Here is a 23,546-nt window from a genome sequence, read left to right as displayed (position 1 = left end):
TTATGGAAACGAGTCGGTTGCTCGAACCTGTCGCACCTCGAATATAGCCGACAGTTCGTGTGCGAAATTGTACAGGGAAATCGATAGACGGGGCTAGACCCTACACTTCGAGTATAGGCAAACATCGTCCGAGAGTCTATAGGCAAAAAAAAAAGCATTCTTCGTAGAAACTCTGCTAGAATGGAAAGTCAGCACTGGTAGAGTCGCAAGTGTAGCTTTGATACCGAAGAGAATCGTTCTCTTGGACAAGTGCACTGAACGAACGATAACGTCTGTGCAATTACACTTGCCACTCGGTATCGAGTAAGTGCAGGAAGAGCACTCTTTTCGAGAGCGGGTAAAGCGCACCCTTAACTTTTTCAAAATCCTTTCGAGTTTCGATGACAACGCGTGGTAGGATCGATCCCGTACAAGAAATCGAGTTGTTCGATAAATATCCGCGCTGAGTGACGGACAAACTCCTCTTCCCTTGCTTTTTCCTTTTGTCTGGCCTTCGAAAGGGCGGGTTTCTCATTTCCTCTGTCCGGTATCCCCGGCATTCGCGCTGCTCTTACACTCGTCTCCTCGTTCTATCGACCAACTCGTTCGATTGTACGTTGCTACTCGAGCTCGTTGTATCGTCGAGCAACCAACCCCAGCCTTAGACCCACCCCGTTCGCTCGGCTTTGCTCGGGGAACCGATACTGACGTAGGTGTTTCGTTTGCCGCTCGAGCCACAAGTGGTGCACCTTGTTGCTCGCAATCGGAATAATAGCGGCTTGCCTTTGCCGCTGCCAACGGGACGCCAGAGACCGTTGTCTACCCTCGAACAATACTAGCCTAGATATTTCTGGAATAATAAAGCGTGACTTAACCAGCCACCGTGCATGTTCCTCTCTCTTTACGAGATCAAACGAAATTCCGATATACGTGTCTCGTCTTATCCGACTAGAAGTAGAAAAACATTTGGAAAGAACGACCGATTGAAAACATTTTTCGAGACTCAACTTTCGAAATCGTATAATCTAACAGCGAATTAGTTCGTAGGAGAGATCGTGTTAGAGCACGCTAACCAAGATATTCGTTTAAAGTTCGTTTCCTTGGTCTTCTCTCTCTCTCTCTCTCTCTCTCTCTCTCTCTCTCTCTCTCCCTCTTTCTTTCCTGTTTCTCATCGTGCCTGATATTCGTCTTCTTCTCTCCCCTCACAGCCGCTCCCTAGCCCAGGAGAGCGAGTACAGACTCCTTCGTAAGGAGGCCATATTTCATAAGACTCACTGCTTTCCTCCGGCTGCTTTCCTTTCCTCCTCCTTCTGCGCCGCCGCCTCCTCCTCCTGGTGAAGCCGCTGCCGCGGCGGCTGCTGCCGCTGCTGCTGTTCCAACTCCTCCGGTTCTTCTTTCCCTTTCCTTTTTCCTCTTTCGATGGTCGAACGGTCGAGCCAGTGGAGCCCCGTGCCGCTGTCAGAGTTTCTAGCAACGCTTGCGCGACCCATTCCCATCTCGTTTTCCCCATCCAATCCCATGGCCGCTGCCAAGCTCAGTACTGCCAGCCGCCGATGTAATGTTTCTTTTATTGATTTTGCGGCGACCCGCGGAAATTATACGGCCCATGGATGTATGCACGCCCTGGCTCGCCTCGTCTCGCCTCGTCTCGTCTCGTCTCGTCTCCTCTCGTCTCGGTTCGACTCCGTTCGCGCACTGGCTGCCCGGTTGACTGACTGCTGGCTTGGCAAGCACGCCGTCATCCCTGACAACGATAACGACAACATCGCCTTCTCAACGATACTTGTTCCACGGTCCTTCGGTCGCTTCCGGTTTCACGGTTCACACGAACGACTGATGCGAAAACACCGTGGAAATCGCCAGGTTTCTTCTCTTTTCTCGCTTCGATTTCTGGCCGCACGATATTCGTCGATCGAAACGGCGTTTCGTCGAACCGATCGTAAAGAAAGGAGAAACCGGATAGCTTTCGGGTGGGCGACGTCGCGCGTCGACGTCGATAGGTCAAGGACGCTCTCACGGTTCTCGAGGTCAGGTCGACAAATCACCCTTTCCGGGCCGAACGTCCGTGAAAAAAGAGAGAGAAAAATAGGGAGCGATCGGGAGAGAATTCAACACCCTTCTGGTTCCCTCTCTCGCCCATCAACGTTCCCCTTTGACCCTAAAAAAATACAAATCGCACGACCAATCCCGGTCACCATCCCGGCGTTCGCCTCATCGGCCACGGAATTACGTGACTCGCCTTCAACGCTCGGATAAACGGCCGGAACATATGCTGGAAACGGTCGGCGTGCCACGGGAGACCCCTTCATCTGCCATTTGACCCTGTCGCGACGATTTCGAGCGGACCGTTTTCGAATCGTGAAAAGTTCGATGGACCAAACTTGATTTCGCTTTAATTAATTGAAACATATTTATTGAACCGATCACTTACACGAATTGGCGGCAGCAACAATTAATGATTTTCAGTCCGTGTCCCGTATGTATGCCTCTCGAATCAACGACGGCCCGTTAAAATTAATAAAATGTGTCTGGTGAAACGGCGAGCGCTCGCCATTCCATATTGTCGGCAAAAAAATGGATTTATCGTTGCGACCGAAACTCCACGTAACGAAAAATACGCGCCGCGTATATCTCGGATATCAAACTATACGAGGATAACGTACTCGGGCCGCGGAGCAGCGAATTGGTTAGATTAAGAGCCGGCTCGACTACTAATTGCCTGATAACGGGCGTACAAACGCCACGATCATAGCTGACCCTCGCGTTTAGAGGCGGCCGATCAATCATTCTGGCTATTTACGATGCGTTTGCCTTCCGTCCTCTACCCTGGGCCCTGCCTGCCAACCTTTAAAAATCCGCGCGTTTCTCTTTCACCGTCTTCCGCTTTCACCGACTCGCGAATCGCCTGCTCGCGCCGTGTACACGCGCTGACCGACTTCCATACGCAGTTCCACCACGGATCAACGATAGTTTTTTCGTAAAAAAAAAAAAAAAAGAAAAGGCTCTACGTCCGTCAAGGCAATAGGTTCTCGCAAGCAAATCCTTTCACTGTAAATTACTTCTGAATAGAGAAAGGAGCAGAATGGCGATAAATATTATGGAATTTCAATGACTAAAGTTATGTCACGCAGTGGGATTAATAGAGAAACAGTTAGATAAACGGACGGCCGGTTGGCGATAGGGGAGAACGGGGGTGGAAAGGTGAGAGGTTGGTCGACCACGTGTGTCGGTGCGTGATGCTACCGGCGTCGGTACTCCGGAGCGTACGTGACTCTCGTTTTCGCCGGGTGCCGTATAGAAAGCGAAAACGGGCTCCTACCTACATTTCGCCCATTCACGCAGAGAGCCCGAGAACGAGGCTGGAGGGTGGCCGAGGGGCGCGAGGAAGGCTCTGGCAACGGACGGCGAGGGGTAGTAGCGAAAAAAGAAAAAAAAAAGGAAAAATAAAACGACGAAGGAGGAAGGAAAAAAGCGTAGAAAAAGGGAAAAAGCAGGACGCTGGTAGGCAAGCAGCGGTGCCACTATCGGCAGCGACGCGGCGAAAAAGGGTGTTTTGCGGAGAGACACCGAGCGTACGGTGAACCGTACATACTAATAGGCAGGCGCGCGTACGGATACGCGGGACGAGCTCGTGCGTAGGCTACGTTTGCAAACGGATACGCGTCCGCTCGAGGGTGGTCGGAGGGGAATCGCGAAAAAGGGTGTAGGTTCGTCGCGGATGAGTTGTAGGGCAAGGGATACGGTGGGGTGGAACATGCGACGAACCCGTGGAAGAAAGGGAGAGAGAGAGTTACGAGAGCGAGGAAGGACAGAGCTGAACGACGCGAGAGGTAAAGGGGAACTAGAGAGCGAAGAGTAGAGGAAAGAGAGCGGGTGGAAAGAGAAAGAGAGCAGGACGGGCAGAGGAAGAGGGTGGAAAAGCGAGAAAGAGAGAAGTTGAACGCGGGGTAAAAAGGGTGGCTAGGGGGCTGGAACGAGCGGGAGCGGGATGGGTTCGTTGCCAGGGATGAAGTACGTAGGTATTGATCTATTTAAAGCCTAGAGTTCCAAACGAGGTCCTTATTAAAAAGCGGAATGAAACAAGGGGCGCTTCGCCCCCGCGTCGTCTCCACAACCCTCGTTCTTCCTCCTCTCTCTTTCCCTTTCTCGCACGGCACGCCTTTCAGTTTCTTCCTTCTACTTTCTTCTTGCGTTCTCCACGCTCGATGCTATAGGGTCGGCTTGCCAAGCAAGGGAGGAAAGTTGCGTAGAGAACTGGTGGCAGATATTCGCCAGCCCTTTGGACCTCTCTCGAGTGCCCACCCACGAGTCGAGAATCGTTGCTCGTGGGCCTACGCGGCGCTTGTCGTTGAAAAATCTTTCTTTCTTCCTCCCCTTCTGTTCCTTCGTCGAGCTAAGAAAATAGGCCGACGATTAACGACACCAACTCTGTTCCCTGTTCTTTCTTCTAAACGGAAGTCACCCTTCGGCCAGCTGACTCCAACTCCGACGCTCGTAGCTCCTTGTTGAGAACGAGTAGGACAAACAACGATAGGAAATCCGCGAAACCGATACCCTATAAAGTAAATAAAGAGAAACCAAGGAAGGGTGGCAACGAATCGATTCGTCGGAGAACGTTCGAAGCGAATCCCGGGTTCGAACGATTCGATAAAAATCGTCGATCGCTTCGGACGGATGTTCGCGAGGATGATCGCCTTTGGGACGCTACGGCATCGGGGAGACGCGTGTTTCGGCTGTCCTTGAACCGAATGGGAAAAAACGGAGAACCGGCAGGGTGGAGCGCGTTAGGCCTGGCAACTCTCGGTCGGATATAAAATTCAGGAGTTTAAAGCATTTTAGTATCGATCCTCGTTTTTAGTACTAGACGCGAAACTCCCTCATCGGCGGTCGGCTGGTGGGGATGTACCTGGACCACGATGGTGGGAGATTCAACATCCCTCTGGCAGCCAGCCCCTGTCGCGGGTTGGCTTGCCAGAGAGCGATGCGTAGTTACACTGGCTGTATAAGTGTGTAAATGCATAATAAAACTCGCGCGCTGAGCATCAGAGAGACGTAATTCCTGCACCCCTGATTTTACTAAAGCGGCAAAAAACATGCATTTCCATTTGACGCGTTTCACCCCGACTGCCTATCGCGCTAGTTCCGACCACCACCCTTTACCTTCTCGTGCCACCTCCTCGCCCCCTCCGAAGCCTCCGGCGTTCGCGTAATTCGATGAATTTCGTTTATAAATTAACATGACCATTTATAATAATTAGTCGCATTACCGTAGAAAGTATATACCTATCGTTATTTTGCCGTAACAACGAATGCATTTCATAATTATCTCGACAGTTAAACAAACACGGAGGAGAGGTCTTTCTGTTTCTATGATAATTGCGTTCCCTCTCCTCTTACCCTGCTGCCATTGCCACGCATACGCCTGTGCTCGGTTGTCGGGCTTGTCGTAAATATTCGATTAATAAATTAAACCAAGGAAAACGACTATTAATTGCGTTCGCTCGGCATCGACGCAATATCTCTACGCGATAAGCGGCGGCGGTCCGATATCGGACGACGCGACGCTTCGAGCATCTAAAATAGCCGGTTAATCCTTACGTTCGTTCGACGAATCGATGAATCGAATTTACTAAAGCGGTCATCGAGCGTTTTCGCTCTAACCTTTCGGAAAATCGGGAATTTTCGTGGGTAATCCTTTTGATCGAGTTTCGCCGGTTGTTCTTACAGACGAAAGGAACGATAACCGCTACCGGTTTTCACGAAAGAACGCATCTCGTGATTATCGATAATCTGTCGTCGGTTTCGCGCGCAACTTACGGCACGTTGCGTTGGTTGACTGATGGTTCGTGGTATTACCGTTCATCGGATCCTTTTCCAATCGGGTGTAAAAAGGATCTCTCCCGGGACGTAGATGTCGATGACACCGGTCGACAAGATTTTCGCGCGTTTCTTTACGCACCTACGCGAGGTACACGCACCGCGAGCCAACCCTTCCCGATACCGTGAACCGCTTTCTACCCTTCCCTTCTTGCACGCATCGATGACCGTCGAACGCGTTGCGTTTCTCCCCTGGCCTGGATTTATCTATTAATAGCGGAACCTCGAGCTTTCCTTTCCTGTGCGTGCGAAGGAGACACGCGTTTCGATGGGCGAACGACTAGAAAATACGATGGACGGTCGCCTGCGACGATCGAACGATTCTCGGCAAGAAAAATATTTTTCTAACGACACCCCTTCTTCGTTCGCGCGATCCCTCGCGGCAGATTTCCTGCATAAATCGTCCACGGTTACAACGTACGAGTATTCTCGTCGAAGAATATACGATAACCGGTACGGTGCTCGTCGAGTATGGACGTTCGCGTAACTTCCGTGAAAACAGTGAAAATAGATGGTATATCGCTCGAGAAAGGAAAGAAGCTGTTTCCGTAAGATTCCATGCTGCGCAAACACACCGGCGTTCTTGGAAAATTAGTTAGAGAAACGCGAAAAAAAGAAATATATATATATATGCATTACTCGAGACTGCTACGATGAAAGAACGTCGAAGGGGAGACGCAGGCAGGCAGGCAGGCAGGCAGGCAGGCAGGCAGGCAGGCAGGCAGGCGACGAAGTTGCCAGGGGTAGCTAAGAGGCTTCAACTTTTTTTTTCAACTCGTACCGGTGGTAGAGCACGATGCGTATATTCGTTGCTTGCTCATATCGGTACCGCTTTTCCCTCTGGCATTTTCAAAGGCACGCGAACCGACACGTGTCGGGGAACCTACGAGTGGCTCGTCCTCTCATGGACGCCGCGCCGTCGATCTTACCGCGACTCCGATTGAAAGCGTTCCCCGTAAATCAAAGGCTACGACGTTTCGCGTATACCCATAACTCAACTTTGGCAAAGGAGGAAAAAAATTGGCGCGAGTGTTACTGCGATTCCGATCGTTTCGCGATATCGGACGGACGCCGGGGATGGCAACCGATGATAACGAATGTCATTCGACGGGTATTGTTGCGCCCGATGCGCGTGTGTGTAGGATCATCGGCGATCTATGCGTGTATAAATTACGCGAGCGTATGATATTCGACGGGGAATGGAAAAGTTTGCAAAACGAAAGAGATGAGACGCGACTAGAACCAAATTCGACGAAGAACCCTCTATCCGCGTAGCCGACTTTTTTTCCTCTCTTTTTTATCTTTTTTTTTTTTTTTATTTTCTGAATGCTATAGGTATAATCGAGTGCCGCCGCTTCGACGATTTTCGCGAACATTACACGCACCCGGTGCTGGCAGAGTCCTTTTTTTAGACGATCCTGTGCACGTAGGTGTACGCGTACATTATATTTCTGTACGCAGGGAGAAAATTATGCGCGTAGGGAGGAAAAGAGAAGGGTAGCTCTCGGCATCTCGGTGTGCTCATGCATAATTCAATCAGAGTTAGACTAGAAACGTCAATACAGCTCGCAGATTATTTCTTTTCCCGGGCTGCTGCGCTCTCCCGCCTAGTCTTGTTCTTTCTCTTTCTCTCCGGCGCGTTCTACCTTCTCCCTGCTGTTGCCGGTCCAGAGAGAAGAGGAGCAAAAGCGAGAGGGGAAAAGAGATTTCTCCTTCTGGCGCCTATCCGCCACCCCTCCCGCCGCGCCACCCCGCCCGTGCCGAACCCTCCTCCATCCCCACCGCTCTTCTTTTATATTTTAATCAACTAATTCTGCGCAATGCGTACATTTATTGCGCCCTTTCGGTCGGCGGTATCCGCCTACCCCTTCCCGCTTAACAGCCCCGGCTCGCCGCCACCCTCCGTCACCCTCCGCCCGTGGTATACCATCCCGCGTTTTAATTGCAAATCTCACCTCGTCCGCTGATTCGATGGGATTTTTTCGCTGCCGGCCAATGAGAACGATCACGACCGATGCCGGCTTTTGGCAAAGTCAATTTTTTGTCGCTCTTCTTTGCCCCCTCGGTGCCCCTCTGCCGCCCTCGACACGCCGGTTATACAGGCGGACCCCCGTTTCCACCCCCTCGATCATACCTGGCTCGCCTATCGCCAGGAAAAACACACCGTTGTTTCTCTTTATATCCCCTCGCCGCTACCCACCCATCCGACCACCCAACCGCCCATCCCAACCACCCCCCCCCCGCTCCCGCTCACCATCCTGCGATTCGTAATATTGTTAATTAAATGTCGTAACTCCGCTCTTTGTGTTTCACAGGGCATAATGATATTAATTATCCGTCGCGACTCGTTCGTTCGTTCGTTCGAACGAGTTCCGATGCGTAAAGCCATTATTAATCGGATGTTAATAAATAGCAAGCGGCGCTAGCGAAGAAAAATTTCTCGGCCGCTATGCCTGTTCCGACGAGGAAAGGAGCGAGAGAGCCTTAAAAAACGCCACCATCTCTCACCACGTTCGTCCGGCCAATATACACGCGTACGTGTAGGCGCACATCTCGTCGTTTCTCCTCGGGAGAGCGTCGCCTACTCTCGGAGAAATCCAGCCTGCGGGGAGGGAAAAAATATTGCATTACCTTCTACGCTAATAGTTTCCTTTGACGGCCCATCAGCGTCTGCCTTTAATCTAGGCGGCCACAAAGGAACTCATCCTTCACCCTCTCACGCGCCCGCGCTCTCGCTCCCTCTCGCACTACCCTCCGCTCTCACTCTCGCTTTCTCGTTCCTCGACGTGGAAGCGCGTGTACGCGTAAAGTACGCATTTGTCCGTGATCCGCGGCACGCCGCGCGCACGCGGTTGCTGTCAGTGGAAAATAGCAAAAAAGAAAAAAAGGGGAAAAAGAAGGAAAGAAGGAAGTAGAGGAAAGAAGAAAAAAAAAATAGAATGGAGAAAGAAAGAAAACTCGCGCGCGAGGACCGACCAGCGCGCGATGAGAATTATCGCGGAGGTCGTCCTCGGTTGCTGACGAATAGAAGCACGTGGGGTGAAAGGGGTAAGGGCATGCCGAGAAGATTCGAGCAGGGCAAGGAGCACAGAAGGGGGTGCTAGAAAAGAAGGGAATGGGACAAGGAAGGAAGGAGGATGGGAGGAAGAGAGGCCGTTTTTTAAACACAAACTCGCATCGGCACCGCGAACCTCTGTGTTTTACACAGTCGAGGGTATGTTCTCCTCTTTTTCGCGAGCCCTGCACCGTCCCACCCTCTCATTCAATAGTACCACCCTCCTTTTAGCCTCGGCTTCTCTTTTTCTAACCGAGTTCCGGTATCTTTCTTCGACCTTCTATTCGCAGCTCTCTCTATCTATCTCTCTCTCTCTCTCTCTCCCTCTCTCTGTCTCTGTCTCTCTTTCTTTCATAGTGCTCTAACTCTCTCATCCTTCAGTGATACGATTTCACCCTCTTTCCTTGCCTTGCCTTGCCTTGCCTCGCCTTGCCTTGCCTTGCCTTGCCTTCCCTCGGGCATCGGGATCCCTCCCACCCTCGAAGCGACTACCTTTGCCTTCGGCTAAAGAGGGAAATGAAAGCGAAACTGTTCAGCGATGCTCTCACCCGACGTTGTGTTTCTCTCTCTCTTTCGGTCCCTCGCGCGGGCTCTCGTCTCTCCTTTTTCACCCTGTGTCGCTCGCCTCTTCGTATTCTCTCCCTCGACGTGTATCTCTCGCTCGCTCTGACTCCTACTCACCCTCCCTTTTCCTTCCTCCCGTGTGTCAGCCCTCCTCGTGCCACCCTTCTAATTTTTCCACCTCTTTCACTAAAATTAAAATCAATAGTAGCACCACGTGCCCGGGGACCCCGCCAGGAACACCGCCACCCTCATCAGCCGTCGCGTCCCTCGAACCCTGAAAACTGCTTCGAAATAGTGCCTCGTATCGATACACTTTCTCTCGATCGTCGCGTGATTTCACCGACGTTCTCTCTACATACGCAGCGCTCCGTTCTCTCCGTCCTTTTTTTCCTGTTTGTTGTTTTTTTTTCCCTCTGCGCGCTCTCGCGTTGCTCCTTTTTTTTCTCACCGCGTCGCTTTCGCTGTGGAATTTCGTTAAAATCCGTTTGGCAGCGACCGTGAGCGGCGGATTTAATCCCGCTGTAGCCGCGGTGCGTATAACGCGAAATATTATTGCATACACGCGATCGAAGAGAGGACAAACCGCCTCGATTCCGGAGCCGCGAAACGGTCCCGGAATCACGGAAGGATAATCGGTGTACCTGTTGTACTCGCGTAACGGCGACCCATTCGTTAAATCGAAACGTTTTCCAGCGGCACGTCGGTGATCCGATTTGTTAGTCAAATTGCTTCGTTCTGGCAGAAATACTTTCTCTCGATCTTGCCTCTTCTTCTCCTCCTCTGTTCTTCCTTCTCAAATTTGCCTCCTATTCCTACGTGTAACAGATAGCTCGAAAGACGATCAGACAAAGAAACTCGGATCAAATTGATTACTTCCGATAGACTCAACACGACCATACAACGTAACAACGAGCATACGTATTGGTCGCAAGCATCGTACGTACAAAAAGATCGGCTACCAAAGCGTGACGATGCTATTTCTGTTCCATCCCGCTAATCGCCTTTCCAATAGCGCATGCTGACAAATGCAGGTAGAAGAACGTCCGACATGATTGGTCGACGAACCTTTTCTTCTCCTCGACTTCTTCGTTTTCGATTCCACCTGCTACGTAACGTTTCGTCGTCGAATTGGAGTTTCGTTACGATCTCGTCGTTATCCCGGAACGGGAAAAACGGATCCACCGAGGAGAGAATAATCGGGGTAAGTGGTGTCTTTAACCGGAAACGGAAATCCCCGGTCGAGGGCCTCGGGCCGACTACCTCGGTGCGCCGGACGAGTAACAGGTAAGGTTCGATCCACGGTTAAAGCATACAGGTGGCCGAGCACGCTTTCATCATCCTTTCCACGTGCGACCGTGTGTGCGAGCGTGCGGTTGTCCATGCCGCGAGTCTGTGTCCGTGAGGCACACGGCCTCGTATGTTTACCAGCACGAAGACGAACACACACGACGGAGAGTGTGTCCGCCATCGGATAAGAAGCTGCGAGAGGACGTCGACGAGCGATGGGGTTGCCAGCGACGCCGATGGTTACGTATCGGAAAACCCACCCCCGGTCGACACATCCGGCGAACACAGACGGTTCCGTTGCACCCTTCCACCCCGAACGAGAGCGAAGGAATTTGGTCGAAGGGTGGAGAGGACAGCCGCTTGAACGACAGTTATTCCGTTCCCTCAAGATCGGCGACCTTGTGTGTCCTGTTTGTAAACAAGGGGATCAACGACGAGAGGGTGGCTCAATGGAATTCTTTTGTTCGATTTCGATCAGGTGTCGAAATCCATCCATCTACGAAACGCGGATCTAAGTTGTATAATACGGACAGCTGGTGGTCGCTCGTTGGACTCTTTGCAGATGAATTTCGTTGGTCTCGACGTACATTTTCTACATCGTTAGGACGTACGCCGGGGAATTAATCGTGAAATAAGGAAGATTCTAATCAACGTAATTATCCAAGTAACAGGCCGATGGCTAATCGACTGCCAGCTGACTGAACCCATCACTTTGGCGTGCCAATCGACAACGATAATGTGTTTAGCAAATAATATGTCCGTTTTGTGACCATTGTCCGGTTCTACGTAATGGTCGTGCTTAATTAGCAAAACCAATTAAAATAATTAACGTAAACTCTAATTTCGTGTCGCGTATAAATTGGCCGGTCGTTGATGTATTAAAACGGTTACGAAATGTACATCGAGAATCGCGACATCGATATTATTGAAAATAAATATTCCTCTCTGCCAATTTGTTCGCGTTTGTCCGTGCACCGCGTGGGAAGCAACCTCCGTCGCTCGGCGCGCTTTTTTTTCGTTTTTTTCCCTCCCTCTGTTTTTTATTCCATTTTTCCCGTCTATTTTTTAATAATCCCCCGATACTTTCTCTGTCGCGCATCGATCAAAATCCAGCTGACCGAATTAAATCGATTTCGAGTTCTGCCGCGACTCACTGCCGTCCCAGTTCCGTGTTCGGTTTCAACGGAGAAGAACGATCGATGGGAACGAGCGATGCGATCCCGAAAGTCGTTCCCGTTTCGCTTCTGGGCACGTTGCCGCGTTCGGTGTTGTTTCGCCAAGGATGACGTGGCGAATGCTTGCGTCGGTGGGCAAACGACGATTAACAACGAACCGTCCCGCGGCAGCGACGCTTCCAAAGCGTCGACAAGGACGGATCGCGCTGTCAAAAGCCATTCTCACGGCAAGTGCAACGCGCGTCGTTCTCGTTACGAGGCTGAGCAGTGCCGTAACCGGTGCTCATACTTTTCACCCGGCTGAATCGTTTCTCCGGCACCCCTCGCGACCATCTCCTGCCGCCTCCCTCTTGGTCGGTGCCTATCCTTTTATCACACCCCTTCGCTCCTCTGCCGATTCCCGCGGCAGCGCCACCGACCTTCCTTCCTCTCTCTCTCTCTCTCTCTCTCTCTTCCTCCTTCCTCTTCTCTTCTCTTCTCTTCTCTTCTCTTCTCCTGTATTCCGGGATGCGAGCGTGCCGCCCCCACCAGCGCACTCCCTACAATGCGATGGTGGTATTGATTTAAAAGTACATTCGTGTTTTCATAATGCCGTATCTGTACCGACGCTCAAGCGCACCCTTCTCTGCCCTCCGTCGCCCCGCGCTCCTCTTCTTTCTCTTTCTTTCTGCTCGTCGTCCTCTCTGGCCCACCTCCGTGTCTCTTCCCTCCGCGTTCGACTCGCTGCATCCTTCTCTTCTCTCGCTCGTTCGTTCGTTCTCTCCGCCCGCTGTCCCGCTCACCCTTAACCTCCTGTTTAGCCTCGCTCTCTTGTCACCCACGCGTAGATATGAACGCTCCCGCCCTGCGGCCACCCCTTTTTCCTTCTATTTTCTATCTCCCGCGTTTCCTTCCGTCTTTGTCCATCCCGACCGCCATCCCGTTCTCTCCGTCCTCCTTCGGTCGGTCGTCGAAAGGACGACACGAGTGGTGCGATTAAATCCGCGTTAATCGCCGCGCCCGATAATTCGATTTCACGGGTAAAAATAATTGGCCAAGAGCGCGGTGCTGTGCGTCGGTGGGCAGTCCCGTTTCGCTCCATTCGCGGCCTGCGTCAACCTCGCGGATGGTGGGACGTCGGTGTGAAAGTTCGTCGCGAGTTCGTCGGCCGCTGGCCAAGCGAGATCGTTGCTCGCAAGTGGGCCGATTTTTCCTTCGGCATACGCCCGCTTCGGTCGTTTCGGCCCATCGTATGTACCCGATAAACGAATGAAGCCGCTGGCGCTTCCCACCGTGCCAACGTGTTTCTCGTGAAATCGTCTTAGCGAGAATGAAATTGCAAAAAAGGTATGGAAATTAGCGCGAAGGTCCCGACCCTGGTTACGACAAAACCACCCGGAGAACACTCGCGGCTGTGGCTATAGACTTTCCACGGTTCAACCATCCTGTCTCCCGCTCTCTGCAACAAACACCTGCCTCGTTTTTGCAATCGTCTTTAATAAAAGGCAATTATGGTCGCGCGCACGTATGCCTTCTGCGTACCTCTGCCTATTGCTCTCCGGTACCGCTCACTTCGTGTCTTTCACGAGGTAATTGGCCTCGCCTTGGAAAAATTATCGAATAAACGGCCATTATCGATGTCGCTTGAAATTTTCATACGCCGCCGTTCCTTACGCCTTTGTTAACGAGCAAACTCGCGTATCGTTCGCTAGGAAAATTTCTTTTTGTCTCTGTCGCCTCTATCGAGCGATTATATCTCGCGTCGATACGCAGGTCTTTCGTGCTTCGAATCATCGTTTCGCTCGTTATCTCGTTTGACGCATTAAAGGAAAAAAAAATTCTACCTTCGAAATCCCCCGATCGACCGCGAGAATAGAGAGCCAGTATTTGGCGGCTCCTCCCACACGCGATCGGAAAGGGTTGTCGGCAGATGGGCATTGGTGAATTCTAAATAGCGGAAAAATGGTGGGGATATATTAGCGGTTTTTACTATTGATTACCGAATTAAAAACGCGCATGTATAATTCAGTGATATTTTACGTTTCGCCAGATTCACCGTTGGCGCCGCCAGCCTCGCACTTCCATCCTCTTCCTTCGACTCTCTTCCGCCCCCGTGCAACGTTTTATCAGTCGAGGCGTTCGCTTTTAACCCCCGAGCTTTTCCGTCGATAGGTGGCGCGTAGCGTCGAGGGTGCAACGAGTAAAACAGCTCAACCCTCGGGTTGCAGAGCTGCTACTAGGTTGGTCGATGGTTCGTACTGTCGTGAGGGATGCGCACCCACTACGATCGATTTTTATCGGTTACGCGTTACCGACGCGGTGTTATCTTCCGTGGCTAATCGCGGACAGACATCGTGCATAATATTAATTCGAGAAATAAGTAGCAAGTATTTCGATAGAACGAAAATGTGAAATTAATTGCACCTTAATAAAATTTGTTGAAATAAAGCACGGAAATACTCGAACTGAAATGGTCGATCAATCAACTTGCCACGCAAACTCACGATGACTCAGGGTTCGTGTCCAATGGTTTATTTTGCAAAATAAATTGACATATACAATGTGGTACTTTAGCGAAAACGAATGTCCGTCCACGCGTTCGTTCTAAAGGACTTACATATGTGTTTTCAGCGTACAAATATGCAGCACGATGGACAATGTTCCTGTCGGATTTTATTTCGATCCACCCCCGAGGAAGGGGCCAGAGGATTAAACGAAGATAGGAGCGGTGCTGGAAACTCATACGAACGAGAAAGGACTGAAAATTCATGAATCGAAAGCTCAATATCATCCAAGCCCAAGTGTTTTTTTTTCCTTTTTTTTTTTTCTTTTTCTTTTTAGCTAACTGCTCTCTGTCATCATTCGCTGCTTAATTATTACGATTCGACTTTAATTGATCATATGGAACGGTTGTGTGTCGGGATCTCGGAGATCCGCGTCTCGCTTAATCGTTAATTAAGTCTTTATAATTACTTCTTGACGAGTCTCTACGAGTAATTATCTCTAAAGTATCCTTGCGAAATGATGATGCGCGCGATGCGATAGAACATCAGAGCATTACGTCGAAGAACGGAGAATGGAGAATGGATTTTTCCTTATAAACTTTCCTTATAAACTCGCGTCGATTTTCAAGCGTCCAATACCTTCTATACCTTGGAGATTCGTGTTTTCCCTTTGACGCGACCCATCTTTCACGCACAGACACACACACACAGAGGACGCTTTCAGAGCGGTCGAAATCGGCGCGAGGGCGACCTAAATAATCGATCGATCAACCGCTATGCGACCAGCTACTTGCGGTATGAATATTTCTAGAAATACGCGAGACATTCAGGTCTTATATAAAATTTATAGTTGTCCACAGTTAGACCTCTAATACCATCTAGTAACAGCCACACGAGATTCACTAAACCAGAAAACTAGACTTGCTTCGTTAGCGATGTAAAAGCGAGAGAGACTCGGCGGGTATAGGAGTACGTATGAGTCGTGAAACGAATCGATTCTGTTCGGGGATCGTGTGTGAGTATGATTAAATCTTTAAGTTACGGTACTTAATCGCTAAATATGTGCTACACACTATTATCATACGTGGACCGGTGAATACTTTTCGATGAGGGGATGTTTCGTGTTATTCGCGTTTATCGGCTCGGGCTCGATAATAGCTTCAAGTTTAAAGAAGCACAGATGCATCTTAGAAACAGAGTTTCGTCATTTTTCAAAGTGATATTCGTTCACTGATTCTGGACCTGTGACTTTGAATTTTTCTTTGAAAGAAGTACGAATACTATATCGATATTAATTGTACGATTATATCGATTATATCAACGTAAGAGTGTTGCAATTGGTCGAGTGTTAATTAAATAGTATCCTCCGAAAATGACGAAAATTCTCACTTTCAAAGTACAGTTCAGGGGGACGTCGATTCTCACCGGAAATGTAGTGGCGCACGAGTGCCAATGAGGCGCGACGAACGAAGAAACGAGGACGTAGGAGCGCAATGACTAAAGAGAAAATCAGCAAGCTACATCCTCGTCGCATAGATCCATACGCAATAGCACCATATTAACAACAACGTTCGCACTATGTAACGGAAGCGTATAAAATCTGAAATATTGGTAACGCAGCATTTGCTCGAAACGTACAGGTAATAATAAGATCATCGAGTATAGTCGTTTGGCATACGTTCATCGAGTTACTCTCGAGAAACCTTAAGGAACTATTTTGGCACTAGAATCCACGTAACGTTAATCTTTAAGCCTCTTTTCGACTTCCTCGAGTCGCGAACCTCGTGTTTAACGTAAGTATGATTTACCGATACAGTGTACTTAGGAGCGTTTACTGGTTCTGATTACTTCCAGGTAAAATCTTGCGCACAAGATCTACTAAAACGACCATCGTCCCCGAGATTCGAAACGTACCAATGTCTAGAAACTTCAATATCGACGTTTTATAAGAATTTAATCCTGCCATCTTCGAATTTGAAATTTCAACCCCGCTTCTACGTGGATAATCGAAAATATTTGGAATATTTAAAAAAAAAGTCCTCATCCCCTAACTTAAGGTCATAAATCACACGCATCTCGATAATCCTTTTTACCTTTCTTCGAACTTAAGAAACTACGATACAAAATGCCGATAGAGAATTCTTAGACACGATACATCATCGAAACTCGAAGACCACGCTCGAAACCTTAACATCTACCAATCTGGACACTTAATAGCGTTCCACTTACGATGCTTAATTATCTTCTATTTCGTACGTATGTTCTCGGACAATAGAAAATTCTTAACAAATCTGGTTCGTTTGTAAAATTGTTTTAGTCCAACGGAATCTGGCGGTATAACTCTTAGAATGGTTTACAAAATTCGACATATGTATTCGTCCTGTGATACGGTCCTCTTCTCGAGTACATGTACTCGCGTTAGAATATCATGAAATTCGCTCGAAGATTCTCTCGATCGGGTCGATGAGGAGGCTTTCAAAAGTTTACTCGGATATCGACGCTTGCAGCCGCGCGATGAGACTCTGCAGGGGAGAAAGTCGTGCGTGGTCAGACAGGCAGACGGACGGCGCAGGAAGAGGGATACAACTGGCGTGTATTTAGCAAATCACTGCCACCCAGGACGGTTTTCTGTCTTTGACAATTACCCAGCAACTTTTCTAAATATCGAAACGCACCCCTTTCGTTTGTCTATCCAACTCTATAGCCCCCCTCCCCCATGCTCTGAACGTGATTATCCCTTTCAACCAAACGACACGCTTTTTGTCTCGCGATAAGAATACACGCGATACGAGACAAGGACCCTTTTAGAAAAACAATTCCACCAGGTGTAACGCGTTTCTCGACGATGCGGCGAGCGGACGACTGTTTGCAGTATGCGTCGCGGACAACTGCGGTGCTCTATTACCCGATGCGGTTGCGGTTGGCGCGCACACAGAGCCACGGACGCGGAATCCGCAGCGGCGCGTCGAGTTCGTTAGTCGACGATTGTTCTCCGCGGTTCGTAGATCCTCGCTTTGGTAAATTTAACGGGCGGGCAGGGTTCGTGGAGCGCGCGGAGAGAACAGAGGGGGAGAATTGAAGAAGGAAACGGACAGGAGAGAGAGAGAGAGAGAGAGAGAGGAAGACCGGTGGGAGAGCGATGAGTTAAGGGTTGGAAACTGGAGAGTCATTAGGATATATTGTCAATTCCAAGCGCCTCTGCCGGCAGCGACCTATGAAGCACAGTTTCCCTTGGATACGACCAATTTGCCCTGGTCACTCTATCAACTTCCACCGTGCTCCAGTCCTCATCGATCCGTCGCCGTGATTTTCTCCCTCGATGATTTTATCGTAGGCAAACCCAGACGCGACATCTTTTTATCGCTCTGCCTCTGACCGATCCTCTTTTTGCTGCGGTGTGAGTTCTTCGAGCGGCACTGCTACAGCGAACTGGAAATACCTGATGGCTCGGCTGTCTCATTGATACCGTGGTACTTTTCTGAAAGCCTCGGCTAAAATCTCCTGGAACGTCCCCGATGAGGCGTCGGTGAGTTTTGGCGTTGATGAGATATCTACAATGACTTTCTGTTGGACTTTTCGTTAAATAAAAATCGTTCTCGACGGTGGGTGGAAGCATTGTTCTCTGATACCAAATAAGATTCGCGACCACCCGTAGCCGTTGTTTTGATTTGGCTCTGTGCGAATACTCGGAAGAAAATTTCTCTAGACGTTGAAATTCTTGTAGAAAATGGTTATCACGCGGACGAGCTTCGACTTTAACGCGTCACGTCCGACGCGAGACTCGACTTACTTTGTCCACGGTCCTCGAATGGGCAATGGACATCCCTCGATGCTCGTTCGATGGTTCGATGTTATGCTTTGAGATGTTTTACGATAAAGGCGCAGCACACCATTATCTCCATTAACTTTCTTTTTCTTCGATAGGACTTACTTCGTTTTGTAGAAGCTCAAACTTCGGACTTAATCCTGGGAGTATGCTTTTAGTGCTGGTCTTGATCTGACTGTAAATGTCCAACGACTTCTTCGGCTCCAGGTCTAATTCCAGGGTCTCCTCGATCAGTCGCGGTGGAATGCTTCCGCTGCGCTTATGACTCGGCACAAAGGTGCAGCTTTCTGGCTTCTGATTCTTCGGCCTGCCTTCCTTGTGCTCCGGTGTTAGGGTGCCGTTACCCAGCTTCCGTTGCTGTTCCTGAAAAGTGTCCTCTTGAACGTCGTCTTTTAACAACGCTCCGGTTATCACGGGTTTGTTGATCTCTGATTTGCCAAAGTCGTTGCTCAGCGCTTTCTGCTCCATAATCTCCAGTTTATTCGGGGTGGCGCCATTCACTTGGAGGTTGGGATTCGAGCGAACCGTGTCTGTGGAAATACTAGCATCCGTTGAATCCTGCTGGTCCATCGATCCTCCGGAACCCTGGGAAACGTCCAGATTGTTCTGTTTTCCCGTTATCGATGGCTGGAAGGAAGAAACACAGTGTTCCATCACGATCTTCCTTTTCTCGCTTAAAATCGTCACTTACGCTTTCCTCCGCATCCTTCTCCATACTCGACGTTTTCGACGCGTTCAGTAATGCCTTTTCGGTGTCCGGCGACTTATCAAATTCCACCCATTTCGACCCTCCCTCGAGTTTCCGAGATAACGTATCGGACTCGTAACTACCCCCGTACATCGGGTAACCCAGATGGCCCGCATCGTATTCCACTTGATTTCCATAACGATAGCTGGGATTAACCGAGCCCTGGCTAGAGATCGAGAGGTCCGACTGCGACAATCCTGTATTCGTGCTACCGAATAATCTTGCATTCTCGAACCCTGCATCATACAGACATACCTTTTACTAAATATTTTTTTTACAAAACTTCTTTTTTAAATATTCTTTGTCTACAGTGGCTACAAAATATATTTCCACATATCCTGATATTCTACGGCGAAACGCTTTTCCATCCGATTCTATATTTTCTTTCTTTATATTACCGAATTTTCGTAGTCGTAGAAATGTGCGTAAATGATACGAAATTTAATATATCTGGATTTAATCGATTAGCGTTTAAACGTTATAAATGGTAACATCATCCGTTATAATTTATAATAGATACAACGGTGTGCGAATACTTTTTGCAGCGACTGTACGTTTCTTTATCGCGTACGATGATAACATGGTTGTATTATGAAAGCAACGTACCTGGCGCTTTATCTTCTGGAATTTCTTCTCTGTGGACCAGAGCCTGCTGATCGGTAACGCTGGCGGTCATGTCATCGGTGGATCCTTTGTTAGTCTCGGTTTCCTCGTTCTGATAGCTGGGTTGCACTTCGACAACGAACGAGCAGCCGTTATCTTGGTACCTGCGATTTTTATTATCCTCCACCGTCACCTAAAACGCGGAGACGAGCGAGCTTCATTAACTTGTTCCCGCGGCCTTTTTCATCAAACCGCGCGTATACGGCTTCCACGCCAGCGAAAAGAAAACGTTTATTGCCCCGTCTCGTAAAAAAAGAATGAAACGAGGAATAAATACGCGGCGAAGTATTAATCAACGGTAGGGTCGTTGAATTCGCTTGTAGGGTGAAACGGAAGGGCGGATGGGGCCAGATCGTTTGACGAATGATCGTGTCATTAGCGGGGTTCGTTTTGCCTGCTTCGCAATCTCACCTCGACCTTTTACTGCCGTTTCAACGGTGCAACATGATCAGGCTGTGCGGCTCAAAGCACCCCGCAATTACCAGCTCGATGCATCATCAGCTGCTTTACTTCGGTTATCTATTCAAGACGACAAAGAAACGAATCGCCAAGAATAAGAACACGTTGAGCGGTTCTCTCGATCTGCGTTTAGATATGATATTCTATGAAGCGATTTCTCACGAGCGACTGACGCTCGCGTTTCATGCATACTGACGTATTTATAGCCGTACAGTGGTAAACATATCCGCGAGTATTTATGACAAACGTAGTTCTTTCTTCTATAAGCGACTTTAAAATATCGCAATAATTCTGAAAGCAAGAGAGTCGTTACGCTGACGGCGCGGAACTCAAATCAATATCAGAATCCAAATTGTCCGACATTTTATGCGAAAGAATTGACTCAAACGATTTGAATATACATATGCGAGATATTAATTATGATTCTGATTACAATTGAGTAATGTGAAGCAACTCGCCGTTGACAAGCGAAACGAATGATTCCGATACCCAACAAAGGCACCGTAGCGTATTCACGTCAGAACTAGGAAATTAATTTCCACCCTATGAATTTCCTAGATGATGTTTCTAGTTTACTCGCAGTCTACCATGGACGTCGGCCGCGGATAAATGCAACCGCGATCGGAGTTACTCGAGTCGACGGACCGCAGAATTAGTTCTCCCTATTGTTTCCAGTCTCTCCTATCCCGACGCATTTCTCTGTGTTTCGTTCACGACGCTGGGCGTTGCAAGCCACGTTTCCCCGCGGGGCACGTCGCTCACGCCTTCCGAATTAGCGGCAATGCCAGAGTGGAAACGCATCTTCGAACTCAACATCGAAAACTTTATATTTTGTTCTCGCTAGCCGATACGCCTTCGACTATTCAACTCTCGTAACCGAAAAAGTACGGTATCGTTGATATGATTTTGCCTTTACGATTCATAAATTGTTACAGGAGCAACGTACCGTTTTATTCCTACGAGCTATTCCAAGAAAACAATGTTCTATCCGCGCAACAACCTTAGCCATTCCATCGACGATGGTTAGCGATCGATAAGCTTTCTATCAAGGTTCGTGTCGTTGAGAACAGGGCTGCCATTTAGAGACGCGTGACGCCTTTGATTTCGCGGTTACGCTGTCTAAAGTTTCAGCCGAGCGATCCAATTACCGAATCCCTAGGCAACGAATTACTTCGACGCGTGATAAATTCTAATTAGCCAAAAGTGTGTAAAGCATGTCAAAGTTTGACCTAGATTCTGCTCCGTGGTTTATAAAGTAACCGGAATCTGGGAGATACGTCCCCTATCGGAGAGTTACGGTTACCCGTCATCTCGAGGTGGTTAATTTAAAAGGGTGGATGGAGCGATTCCATCGAACCAAAGCGGCGAGCCTGTTAGCCACGTATCACGTCGCATTTGCCTCGCGGGCGTTCTTCGAGAAACTTCTGAGAGTTTCAGCAAAAGGAAGGAATCGGTCGTACCGATAACACCTTTGTCCTGCCTCTTTGAAAAGGACAAAGAGACGCGCAAGGGTAAGAGGAGACGCAAAGTGGCTTCTATTTCTCGATTCCTCGAGGAAACTTGCTCCCAGAGGCATCGTATAACCGGGTCCCGAATCACGTAGTTTTTCACCAGCCCTCGGCAAAGTGGTGACTCGCTTCAGAAATCGACTCCGTCAGCTCATATCCTACGCGACAGGTCGACCAACGAATCGTCCACCAGAGACGCCACGTAGGTTTCCCGATGACGCCTGACAGTAAGTACTGGAATCCTAAGGATCCGTCGAGGGAGGAATTAGAAGGACATATACAGTGTACAGTGTTCCTTATCATAAGGAACTTTCGTACAAAATATTGTGAAATTTAATTAGTACTACAACGAAACATCGATCGTCATGATCATATCGGTCAACTTTCAAGAAATTACAGGACGTTTACCGCGAACATATTCCTTATTGTCGGATGCTACATAAATTTTGTTCGTGGTTTCGTTTAAATAGAACATTCGTACGAAACGAGGTCTTAAAGGGGACATTTTATTATACGTTTTTCGATCATTTTCGTGTACGATAACCTTCTACTGATGGTTATCCTCGTGCACAGTGAGTAATCGACCAAGTTTATACAAACAAATCTCCAAATTCGATTTCATCGAGAAGAAAGTACGAAACAAATATATTTCATACTGTCGATTTGTTCTTTTCCGTAGAATCTTGCTGCTGATTATACTACATTTAGTGGCACACCTTGTAGAGGAGGGACGTGTTTGAGAACAAGAAGGGGCGTGCCACGTGAAAAGGAAAATGGGACGACGTCGCCATTCGTTCCACTTTAAAAGGATCTCTCGAAATCTCAGGTAGAAAGGTGGAACTGCGAGCAGCTAGGGTCGTTTTCGAAAAGCGAAGTGGCTAGAAACAGCCATAATTCTGGGATTTGTACGCTTCCGCTTCCGAGTAACTCGCGAACACTGCCGAGGATTCCAGGGTAACTTACGCTCTGTCACCGTAAGTTCCCGACCTAGTACAACTTTGGTTTCGCTTTGCCACGATTATTAAAGATCGTATTTTACGATCCATCGTGCGTTCACGTAAACTTCCTGTTTATACCAAAAGAGAAAGGAGAACACGCAGTTGCAAATTGAAATGGAAATTCAGCGACGAATATGTTTTTAGCAAGGAAACTAAAGGCGTCAGACTAATGAAAGTATATCATCGACGATATTATTTCATTACGATGTTGCACGTATAAATATGTATTGAGATCACAAGGGGAACGCTTCGCCGAGAATTTAATCTTCCACGTAATAAATTAATCGATGCATAATAGGGTGCGAGATTACCGATCACGCGTTACTGATCCCGGATGCTCTACTAAACGGATGACGCGTAGTTCGTGTCCCTTCTACCTGTTATTTATACATCGGCTGCTAGTTAATAACCTTTTATAACCCAAATTTTTTTATATCTCTCGGGCGAGATCAACGCGAGCGGCGTTAATTGAAACTAATTATTTTTCTCGTCAGGGGAAGTAATTAAAAATCGACGAATTAAACGAAAGCGCGATGGGAACGTTATCGGGAACGATCGCAGGACGCGGTGTTAATTGCAAAGTTTCGATCGAGTTTAACGAAAGAAATTCAATAACATTTCGGGCATAACGTTGAACAGGGCAAATGGTAATGACAAAGCAAATGGAGGCATTCCGGGGTCCAATAACCGTATCAGGAGTCTTGAATACGTCTAAACTTTAGATGCAATTGCATCTTCGTGGAAACTCTGTAGACTCGTGATGGTAATACAACGGGACGATTCAACGAGGTATACGCGACAGTTAATTTGTCGAATAAAGTTCAAATACCTTCGGCGACGATGCAAGCCAGGTCACGGTGCACCTCTTTAAGGATGCATTTAGTTCTTAGATGGCTCGAGAAAACGAAGAGTTTCCTTTTTACG

General features: G+C 48.6%; 1 protein-coding gene across 1 annotated transcript in view; it reads right to left on the bottom strand.

Annotated features, from left to right (window-relative positions):
* Positions 1–14,433: 14,433 nt before the first annotated feature.
* Positions 14,434–23,546, bottom strand: part of LOC122574217 — a 52,389-nt gene continuing 43,276 nt past the window's right edge. Inside the window, exons 4-6 of the mRNA XM_043741543.1 lie at positions 19,601–19,790; positions 18,938–19,230; positions 14,434–18,873 (exon numbers count right to left, since the gene is read on the bottom strand). Of these exons, the coding sequence (XP_043597478.1) occupies positions 18,322–18,873; positions 18,938–19,230; positions 19,601–19,790 (1,035 nt within the window). The 3' untranslated portion in view covers positions 14,434–18,321. The remainder of the gene's footprint in view (positions 18,874–18,937; positions 19,231–19,600; positions 19,791–23,546) is intronic.

Source organism: Bombus pyrosoma, linkage group LG13 (genome assembly GCF_014825855.1).
Source record: "Bombus pyrosoma isolate SC7728 linkage group LG13, ASM1482585v1, whole genome shotgun sequence".
Classification (NCBI taxonomy): Eukaryota; Metazoa; Arthropoda; class Insecta; order Hymenoptera; family Apidae; genus Bombus; species Bombus pyrosoma.
Note: the sequence above shows the minus strand (reverse complement) of the source record. Positions and strands in the feature narration are given on the sequence as shown.